General features: G+C 45.2%; 1 protein-coding gene across 2 annotated transcripts in view; it reads left to right on the top strand.

Annotated features, from left to right (window-relative positions):
* The window catches only part of GLT8D2 (glycosyltransferase 8 domain containing 2), a 40,531-nt gene that overhangs the window by 24,824 nt on the left and 4,438 nt on the right, over window positions 1–11,269 (top strand). For both annotated transcript variants that reach the window (XM_006141417.3, XM_006141416.3), the window contains 4 exons: window positions 1,151–1,268; window positions 2,466–2,550; window positions 4,059–4,171; window positions 8,379–8,545. In XM_006141417.3, the coding sequence (XP_006141479.1) occupies window positions 1,151–1,268; window positions 2,466–2,550; window positions 4,059–4,171; window positions 8,379–8,545 (483 nt within the window). The remainder of the gene's footprint in view (window positions 1–1,150; window positions 1,269–2,465; window positions 2,551–4,058; window positions 4,172–8,378; window positions 8,546–11,269) is intronic.

The raw sequence follows: 11,269 nt of genomic DNA, 5'->3' as shown, positions 1-11,269 counted from the left end.
TGTGTGCTCACCAGAGAGACAGAGAAACAGAAAGCAAGAAATCATTCCCAGGGGGATGGTCACACAACAATCCCTTTTCCTCCGTCCTCCTCTCAGGATTTTGGGTACACAAGTACAGATACCCAGCATGAGTTTTAAGCTGCCGGGTCTCAAACTCGAACCTCAGTTGGCTACGTGAAAGTCCAGCGACATAACCATTACACCATCCCTTCATGGTGAATTTTTAATAAACAGCAAATGCTACCATATCTGGATTTACTCATTGGCAATTTCAGTGTGAGATTATTTCCACCAAGAATCTCGTTTTGAATTGGATGAAAAATAAAAGTTCTGAAAGATAGAAAATGCAAGGGGACAGGGCCCGAGGAAGGAGGAGGAGAAGACAGAAACTGAGGACAGAGGGGGACGATTGAGAAAGAATCAGAGACAAAGGTAAATTGAAACCATTCCTGGGGGCAAAGTGACAAAGTGAAAACGCCTTGAGTCCAGGTTCACGTGTGGCACATCCCGCTGCGATCATTTGATCATTTCAGAGCTGAGCTGCGTGCCGAAAACGGTGCAGCAACCTCAGCTGCGGCCTTCTGAAAAGAGCACACACTTTTTGTTCTTCCAGTTTCCTGGGGAGATGAGTTGGCTCGAGAGAGATACTTGGTTATTGCTATTTTGCTTCATTTCCTTTGCAGAAAGAGTTACGTGATTGAGAAGGAAAACAAGAGAGAGAGAGAGAGGGAGAAAGATTTGAAGCCAGACCAGATGTGGGGAAAATCAGGATTTATAGACGAAACTCTAAGTTTACATGCACTTTATTTTTCTTTCTGTCAGAGGATGCATGCACTCACGAGAGAGAGAGGGGTGGGGAACAAGAAAGCATCCTCCATGGGCATGGGCATGCCTCAGTTCCGTCTCCATTTCTCCTTCTTGGAATTTTGGACATGGGCACAGACATGCTCAGTGTGTTTCTCAAGCCACAGAGTCTGGGACTCAAACTGTGCTGTTGATCATGTGGGATCCAACTGCCTTAACCACCATGCCACGGGCCGGACCTACACATATTTTAACTTTCTAAGGAGGCGCCAGACTGACCCTAAGACTAGGCAAATGGAGGCAAGATTTGAAGAATATGCTAGAGGTTTTTTAATTGTCTCTTTAGAAAATGGATCGAACATTCTAAACTCAAAGAGATAAACTTCAAAATCGTGGAATTCAACCCTGTGGTCCTCAAAGGGAAGATCAGACCAGACTCCGCGAGGCCTGAACTGCTCCAGCCTGTGAGTAGGAAACCCACATGTGCCGGGGACAGTGAGGCCCTTGTCCACTCTGAAGCACCAGCCAGCAGGAAGCACAAGGAGTATTTCTGAAGCTTCGCTGTTCTATGTGCACGAAGCTCTGCTTATTTATAATTTATAAGCCACCTGCTCCAGTAAGATGGTTTGCATAATCATAACGAAGCTTTTGAGGAAATGAAGCATTAATGTTGCAGGGCACATTTATGTGTGTGAATGTGTCTGGGGAGGGGATGTGGGGAGCCACGCGGTGAGGTCAGGAAAAAACACCCCAAACCTCCAGGCTGTTGTACATACTGTGATTGTATATTCAGTGGAGCTCTGAGTGTTCCAGGGGCTAAGGAATAACAAATATATTTCACAGTATTGACTGAGATACTGTTTGCAGGACATACCAACTTTCCCTCTAGCATTAGAAATCTTGAGGTATTTTATTGCAAGAGTTTATACAGAAGGGACCTTTTCCCGCATGGAGGATGGTGTTTCTGATGATGGTTTGATCGAAACTGCAACCACCTTCTTCATGATTGTTCCTTAAATCCATCCTCGGACATTCACTAAGTTCTGAGCACTCTGACGTGATGTTTCCCGAGTTCCAGACATTGTCAGAGTGTCACCTGAATTGGGACCTCGCATTAAATAGTGTCACTGGTGAAGCTTTAAAGTCATTTACCACCCACCTGTCGCACCTCTCTGACCCTTTTTTCAGGTTCAAGAAGCTAAAAGGTTGAGCTTGTTGGGATGATGTGGGGTGTGTGTGTGTGTGTGTGTGTGTGTGTGTGTGTGTGTGGTCTTTGAGGCTGACTTAGTTGACAGTTGTCCAGATTACTGAATGTAGAGGAAGGCAAGCAGTCCATGCCCTAAAAGACTGACGAGGGAGCCTCTGTGACCCCCGCCCCCACTGCCGTAGTTCACAGAGATGAGAGTGTCCACAGCCTCAGCACAAGCGAGTTTGGATCCAGCAGAATCGCTGATGTGCCAGCGCTAGTCTCAGCCCTGGGTCCCAGGCAAATCGGGCCCTTGGTGACTCTGGTGGGCATCTGAGCAGCCACTGCTGGGTTCTGTTCCCAACCTGGAACTGAGCTAAGTCCACCGCCAAGGCTGACTCTCCAATGCTCCCCGACCCCCAGATGACATTACCCCACGTTCCTCCTCCCCACATGGTTTCTTTTGTTTTAACAGCTGAACTTTGTTCGATTTTATCTCCCTCTGCTTATCCACCAACACGAGAAAGTCATCTATTTGGACGATGATGTAATTGTACAAGGTACACTCCTGACTGCCGAGGACGCTGGAAAAAGGAGAGCTGATAAGTAGAATGGTTACTTCTATGATTACCGCTGTTAGCAAATGGCTAGTTGCCTAATGATAGGACCACTTATTAAAATTGTGAGTGGGGCCAGTAGATAGCATAGTGGTTAAGGTGCTGCATTCTTAAGTGGTCAACTGTGGTTCGAGTCCCAGACTCAGTGGGTCAAGACTCATGCCAATTGCATGTGCATGTATGTCCCAAATCCTAAGGAGAATGGAGAATGAGTTGCAGCATGGTCATCCCCCCTGGAGGGTGAGTTCTTGCTTTCTGTCTGTCTGTCTGTCTGTCTCTCTCTGGTGAGCACACACACCCTATAGCAAAAATATCTTTAAAAAAAGTTGTGAGTACAGAGCTGTAAATTAGGGGAGTATTTTGAAAACTGGGTTTGATGTGCTCCTGGACGTTCTGAGGAGAGTTGCTCACAATGGACAGTTGACATTCTGAGGGCCACTCTGATGAACAAAGTCTGCAATAAATACCTTGGTAGTGGTTTCTTTCTCTGTGTTCCTAAAATATATAGAAATATTTTATTTATTTTTTTCTGAGACATTTTTGCTGTAGGGCATGTGTACTTGCCAGAGAGACAGACAGAAAGCAAGAAATCACCCCACTCCTCCCCCCCAGGGTGTATGATCACTCCACAATCCCTGCTCCTCCATTCTTTAGGGATTTGGGGTATGCACGCACATGTACCTGGCGTGAGTTTCAAGCTGTTGGGTCTAGGACTTGAACTGCAGTTGATTACGTGGGAGGCCAGCACCTTGACCATTATGCCACCTGCTGGCCCCCAAAATATATGAAAATAAAATTTCTCTGATGATATTCTTAGGCGGGAGCTATGTTGGCTGTTTAAATGTCCCATCTCCTCCTCATGCAGTTAGGATAAGCACTGCTGTCTGTGGTACTGATATAAAAAAAAACCTCATGCAGTTAGGATAAGCAACTGCTGTCTGTGGTACTGATATAAAAAAAAGAAAGAAGTTGACCAACGCAGGGGCCAGCAGATGGCGTAGCCGTTATATCGCTGGGCTTCCACATGGCCGACTGCAGTTTGAGTCCTAGACCTGGTGGCTTGAAACTCATGCTGGGCGTGTGCATATGTACTCAGATCCCAGGAAGATGGAAGAGAAGGGCTGGAGTTGTGGCTATCCCCTCTAGGGGGTGTGTGTATGTGACTTCTCACCTTCCCTCTCACTGTCTCTGTCTGTGTCTCTCTCTCTCCAGTAAGCTAAGGGAAAAAACTCTTACAAAAACAAAAAAGAAATTTGACCAATGCCAATCTGAATTTATCATCAGTGACTTTCCAAATTGGCATGAGCTCTTAAAATAATGACTAAGCCACTTGAAATTGGGAATCTTATGGATTTCTCCTATAGCAAAATTAGGAATTGCTTAATCCCCAAGGCTCTGTCCAGCCCAGACAAATGCTGTACTATTGTAACTGCTGGTGTTCCTAAATTCAGGTGACATCCAAGAACTGTATGACACCACCTTGGCCCTGGGCCACGCGGCAGCTTTCTCCGACGACTGTGATTTGCCCTCGGCTCAGGATATGAACAGAATTGTGGGACTGCAGGTAGGCACCCTGTCTCAGCATCGACTTCTGTCCTACTGCACTGGCCTCTGGCCCCTGCAACTCTGAAGGAGTGGAGCGGACACCTTGAAAAGCTAAGGGCCACCCTGGGCGGCAGAACACTTCTGGGGGCTTGGGATTCATAGCCTAACACACTCCTTACTGACCCTGGGTGAGTTGCTTTCATTCACCTTGTAAAGTCCCTTATCCAAAGCATGGCAGTGGTGATGTCTACTTTGTGTTGGTTTTGTAAGCTGTACCGAAACAACACAATGTCAAGTGTCCAGCGTGGAGTAAACACTCTGGAAATGAGAGCCGTTGTCTGTGGTGCTCAGAGCAACACTCCATGCCAGAGATGGTGTTTGGAGTCATGGAGTCTGTAAAAGGGATTTACTGAGCCTTTGGTTCTATTTTCAGAGACTTTCTGTGTGTTTGTGTAATTTGCCAAAGCAAGTGTTTACTTGCTAGAGAGAGAGACAGAGAGGAAGGAAGCAAAAACATCCCCCCCCCCCGGAGGGTGTGATCATGCCACAATCCCTTCTCTGTTTCTCCATCCTGTTGGAATTTGGGTTAGTCACATGTGCCTGGCATGAATTTTAAATTGCTAGGCCCAGGATTTGAACCATGGTTGACTATGTGGGATCCAGTCTTAACTACCAAGCCATGGAACTGGTCTTAAATTCAGTTTGACCACCACTTTTTTTTTTTCTTTCTTTCCATAGTTTGGCTCAAGGGTAAAGAGCTCCTTATTCTGGTAGAAATGAGGAAGAACTTATATGTAACAGGCCAGCAGGTGAGGTGGTGGTTAAGGCTGCTGGACTCCCACATGGCTGACTGTGGTTTGAATCCCGGTCCTGGCAGCTTGCTTTCTCATTTTCCTTCTCTGTCTCTGTCTCTCTCTGGTCAACTTCAAAAAAATAAAATAAAATAAGGACAATGAATAAAATAAAATAAATCTTTTTTAAAATAAAAAAGAACCTATGTATAATGTTGAAAATAAAAGGATAGTTTTGAAATATTGATAAAAGTTTGTTTTTAAGAATTTTTAAATTTAACTTTATTTATTTATTTATTTATTTATTTATTTATTTTAATTTGACGAGAGGGAGAGAGAGAGAGAGAAAGCAAGCCGCCAGGTCTAGGACTTGAACTGCAGTTGACCACATGGTAGTCCAGCACCCTTAACTACCATGCCACCTGCCAGACCCTATACAAGGTGTTATTAGGAGTTGAATGCTGGGGGCTGGCAGGTGGTCCAGTGATTGAGGTGCTAGACTCCCACATGGCCAACTGTGGTTCAGGTCCCAGACCTAGAGGCTTGCTTTTGCACTTTCTTTCTCTCTCTAGTAAAATTGGGGGGGAAAAAAAAAAAGATAAACAAATTAAATAAATAATTTGTTTTTTTTTTTAAGTTGAATGCAGGGACCAGCAGATGGTGTGGTGGTAAAGGCGCTGGATATTCCTATATGGCCAACTATGGTTCAAGTCCTGGACCTGGTGGCTTGCTTTCTTACTTTCTCTCTCTCTCTCTCTCTGTGTCTCTCTGGTCAAAATAAAATAAGTAAATGAGTAAATAAAATTAAAAATATTTTTAAAAAGTTGAATGCTTATTTCAAACATAGTTCTAGCAAGTAACTGTATATGTATAATATCTAAGACACTGTAGGGTATAGACAATAGAGTCAGACCCAACTTCATGAAAATCTTTATGTTATTACTTTGTAGCTTTATGGCCTTGGCCGGTTGTTTTTCTCCAGTTTGTCAAGTAGAGGTAATAGTCATACTTCCTGGATCTGGCAAGTGGAGTAGTGGTTGAGGTGCTGGACTCCCACATGGCTGACCTTGGTTTGAGTCCTGGACCTGGTGGCTTGGTTTCTCACTTTCTCTTTCTCTCTCTCTCTGTGGTAAAATGAAAAATAAATAATACATACAAATAAAATTAAGTTAAATAAATAAATATATATATTTTTAAATAGTAGTACTTCCCTTGTAGAGTTAGTGTGAGAATAAGATTAGTATGTGTATAGTTAGTATATGCTTTTAACAAGGTAATGTATGTAAAGTCTTTTTTTTTTCATTTTAGAGAGATTTTTGCTATCGGGTGTCTGTGCTCTCCAGAGAGACAGAGACAGAAAGTGAGAAATCACCCCTCAGGGAAAATGACCAAGCCGCAATCCCTCCTTCCAGGATCTTGGGCCCACAGGCACACACGCCCGGTGTGAGCTTAAGCCTCCAGGTCCAGGACTTGAACCATGGTTGATTACCTGAGAGTCCAGCGATGTAATCATTATGCCATCTGCTGGTCCTGCATGTTAAATTCTTAGAGCAGGACCTGACAGATAGAAAGTGTCCAAGTATTTCCACGACTCCTGGGTCACATTTGAGAACATCACATTCAGGTAGACTATGACAGCCAACGTGGGTGAGAGAGCATGCCCTGTCTTGTACTACCTTCACTCAGCAACTGCTTACTGAGCGCTTACTGGGGGCTGGATACTGTTTTGGGCACCAGTAATTAAACAAAACTAAAATTTTTGCCTCTGTGTAGCTTATGTTCTGGTGAGAAGAGAGATGGTAAATAAGTAGTTCAAAAATCAGGATGGAGGTACGAGCAGTTAGCGTAATGGCTGTGTTGCTGAACTCCCATGTAGTCGACCGCAGTTTGAATCCAGATCCGGTGGATTAAATTCATGCCGGGCACGTGTGCGCGCATGCCCAAGATCCCGAGAGGAGAATGGAGGAAAAGGGATTGTGGCATGGCCATCCCCCTTGGGGATGATTTCTTGTTTTCTATCTGTCTTTCTGGTGAGCACATGCACTCTATAGCAAAAACCTATCAAAAAACCTATCAAAAAAAAAAAAAAAAGAGTACCGCACCCCAGTGGCTTGAAACTCATGCCCACGCATGTGTGTGCGTGCCTAAGATCCTGGGAGAACGGAGCATGACCATCCTCCCTGAGGGGTGATTTCTTACCTTCCCTCTCACTGTGTCTGTCTCTCTCTCCGGCAAGCGCATGTACCCTAAGGCAAAAACCTCTTAAAAAAAAAAAAAAAAGAAAGAAAAGAAAAAGAAAATATCAGGACGGAAATGAGGTTGTATTTTTTTTTTAATTATTTTATTTTATTTTGACCAGAGAGAGAGAAAAGGAAAGTGAGAAAGCACACCACCAGGTCTGGGACTCAAACCATGATAGGCCATGTGGGAGTCCAGTGCCTCAACCACCATGCCACCTGCCGGCCCGAGGTTATATTTTAAATAGGGAAGACTCCACAGAGATAGTGGTTTTTGAGCTAACACCTGAAAGAATGGAGAGAACCACCTACGCAAATATTTAGGGAGAAGACAGTCCAGGAGAAGGCAGTAGCAAGCGCCAAGCTTTGAGGTGGGCTGTCTGGCGTGTGAAGGTGATCAGGGCGGTGGAGGGAGCCGGAGGAGAACAGAAGAGGTTGGGCAGACAATGCAAGTGACGATGCAAGTGACGGCCGGCCGCTTGAGGAACTCTGGCTTTTACTCTGAACGAGACAGGGTCACTGGAGGATCTTCGAGACGAGTGACAGTGAGACAGAGTAGGGTTGATTAGGATGGATGTAGGGACACTAGGAGGAGCTGGCCAAAGTCCAGTGGGTGGTAATGAGGGCCTGGAACGGGAAGGTGGCAGTGGAGGTAAGAGAAGTATTTGTCTTTTGGATCTGTTTTGACGAAATCAAGAGGATTTGCTCACAGATCCAGGTAAGAGAGAGAAGAGTCAAAGATAACCTAATGACCCTGTGTTTTTTGCCCAAGTAACTAGAAGGCTTGCGTTGCCATCAGCTGAGGTGGGGCAGATTGTAGGGAAGCACTTTTGGGGTAGGACTGGGACTAAGTTTTGGATGTTAGGTTGGAGCTCCCTAGGACTCCAGGGTGGAGACACTGAGTCAGCAGAGGCAGTAGGTGCTGGAGGTCCAGCGGAAGTGGTCCGGGCCGTTGGGGATGGTTTTTAGGGCCAAGAGGCTGGGTAAGGCTGTGAAGTTGTGCTAGAGAAAGGCACTGGTGCTAGCCCGAAGACTTGGGGCGCTCAGCATTTAGGGGTTGGAGAAATGAGGGGGAGACCTGCAAAGGACCTAGGATGTGGCCAGTGACACAGGAGGAAACGCAGGGGGATTGCACAATGGCTTCCAGAGAACGACCACTCTCCAGAAACAAAAGCACACTTACCCTGTTCTTTTCTAGAACACGTACATGGGCTATCTGGACTACCGGAAGAAGGCTATAAAGGACCTTGGCATCAGCCCCAGCACCTGCTCTTTCAATCCAGGTGTGATCGTTGCCAACATGACAGAATGGAAGCAGCAGCGTATCACCAAGCAACTGGAGAAGTGGATGCAAAAAAATGTCGAGTATGTGTTGACCTCACTTCCACTTTTTCCATGTTTGGGAACAGCATTATTCAATTAATTTTCTATGCATATCTCAGGGGCTAGAAACATTTCAGACATCTTTGGTCAGATTTTTTTTTTTTTTCCTTTTAAGGTTCTTGCCATAGGGTGCATGTACTCACAGTGAGAGGGAAAGGGAGAAATCCGCCCCCCAGGGGGAATAGTCATGCCACAATCCCTTCTCCTCTATTCTCCTCCTGTAAGAGGTTGGCCGTGCCTGGTGTGATATTCAAGCTCCAGGTCTGGGACTCAAACTGCGGTCAGCCATGTTGAGTGTCCAGCGCCTTAACCACTATACCACCTGCTGGCCCCAGGTCAGATTTTCTCACAGAGACACTGTTGACAAAGAAAGAAAATGAAAGTCTTTCCTCAAATAATATAACTCAGAGGAATCTAGAGTCTGTGGAGTAAGGAGCCGCTTGTATGATTTGAATCTTTTCCACTGGAAAAAAACTTCACGTATCTCAGACAAATCTTCTTACAGATTTGTCTCTAAGGATTATTTTATAAAGTCAACCTTGCATTTTCAAGATTTTTAAAGTTTACAGTATTTCAGTATTCAAGTTTTAAAATAGAAAATAGAGGGGCTGGAGCCGGCAGGTGGCGTGGTGGTTAAGGGTGTTAGACTCTCACATGGCCAACCATGGTTTGAGTCCCAGAACTGGTGGCTTGCTTTCTCACTTTTTCTCGCTCTCTCTCTGTCCCTCTCTTGGTCAAATTAAAATAAATAAAGTAAAATATAATTCTTAAAAAAAAAAGAGGGGGCCAGCAGTTGGCACAATGGCTTTGTCACTGGACTCCCATGTAGTTGACCATGGTTCGAGTCCTGGACCTGGTGGCTTAACCTCACGCACACACACGCCGGGTGCATGTGCTTGCGTGCTCAAGATCCCAAGAAGAGAATGGAGGAGAAGGGATTGCGGTGTGGCTATCCCCCCAGGGGGTGATTTCTCACTTTCTATTTCTCTGTCTCTCTCTGTCTCTCTGGCGAGCGCACGCACCATATAGCAAAAACCTCTCAAAAAAAGAAAAAAAAATATATCTATAAGGGCCAGCAGGTGGCATGATGGTTAAGGTGCTAGACTCCCACATGGTTGACCACAGTTTGAGTCCTGGGCCTGGTGGCTTGGTTTCTCGCTTTGTCTCTCTTTCTCTAGTCAAATATTAAAAATGATGAGTAAGGGGCTGGCTGGCAGTTAGCATGGTGGTTAAGGACGTTGGACTCCTATATGGCTGACCATAGTTTGAGGCCTGGACCTGGACCTAATACAAATAACACGAATACAACCATTATGCTACCATTGTCTTTCCTGTCGACCTTATCTGGTATTTTAATTCATCACAACCCTGAATTGTACAGTTATTCTAAATAATGAAGGATGGGAATTTGGTCTTCTGTGTCTACTATAAAAAGGCCTAAAGAGGGCCGGCAGGTGGCGTGGTGGCTAAGGGTGCTGGACTTCCACATGGCCGACTGTGGTTCAAGTCCTGGACCTGGAAGCTTGCTTTCTCACTTTCCTTCTCTCTCTCTGGTCAAATTTAAATAAATAAATAAATTTAAATAAAATAATTCTTAAAAAAAAAAAAGCGTAGGGGCTAAAATGCAAATCAAGGTGATGTATATGGGAGTTTATGGTATATATATATATTTTTTTTTTGAGAGGTTTTGCCATAGAGCATGTGTGCTCACCAGAAGAAGAGAGACAAGAGAGACAGAAAGCAAGAAATCACCCCCCAGGGGGGATGACCACACCGCAATCCTTTCTCCTCCATTCTCTTGTCAGAATCTTGGGCACGCACACACATGTGCCCGGCATGAGTTTAAGCCACCAGGTCCGAGACTCAAACCACAGTCTGCTACATGGGAATCCAGTGACACAGCCATTACGCCAACTGCTGGTCCCAAGTTTATGGTATTTTTACAATTTTGTGTAGCGGGGCCAGCAGTTGGTGTGGTGGTTAGGACTTTCATATGGCCAACTGCAGTTCAAGTCCCAGACCTGGTGGCTTGCTTTCTCAACCTCTCCCCACCCACCCAACTGCAGTTCAAGTTCCAGACCTGGTGGCTTGCTTTCTCAACCCCTCCCCACCCACTCCAGTCTCTCTCTGGTGAACACATTTTAAAAATAGTAAGTAAAATTAAATCTTTAAAAAAATTTGTGTAGGTTTGAAAACTGTCAAAATAGAAAGTGAGGGGAAATTGGCTCAGCTACAACAGCGCAGCGATAGTAGAATGCTTTGCAGAGCTGGAAGACATCTAGAAGATCAAGGTTTGGTCCCCAGGTTAACCTGGGTGTACACATCGGGTGTGTTCCTTCCTGCCTGTGATCCCGCTCAGTGAAAGACTTGTAGGGTGGGGAAGAGTCATGGCACGACACCCTGTTGAGGGTGCTTGTCTTTAGCTCTCATGAAGAATTTTTTTTCTTTTTTTAAAAAATATTTGCTATAGGGACCAGCAGTTGGTGTAATGGCTATGTCGCTGGACCCATGTAGTCGCCCGTGGTTCAAGTCCCAGACCCGGTGGCTTAAACTCATGCTGGGCGCATAGGGATTGCGGCGTGGTCATCCCCCCTGAGGGGTGATGGGGGTGATTTCTTGCGTTTGTCTCTCTGTCTCTCTGTCTTTTTGGCAAGCACATGTATCCTATAGCAAAAACCTCTCCCCCCAAAAAAAAAAGATCGGAAG

Source organism: Tupaia chinensis, unplaced genomic scaffold (assembly GCF_000334495.1).
Source record: "Tupaia chinensis unplaced genomic scaffold, TupChi_1.0 Scaffold000054_1, whole genome shotgun sequence".
Lineage (NCBI taxonomy): Eukaryota > Metazoa > Chordata > Mammalia > Scandentia > Tupaiidae > Tupaia > Tupaia belangeri.
The sequence above is the reverse complement of the archived record's forward strand: the minus strand, read 5'-3'. Positions and strand labels throughout refer to the sequence as shown.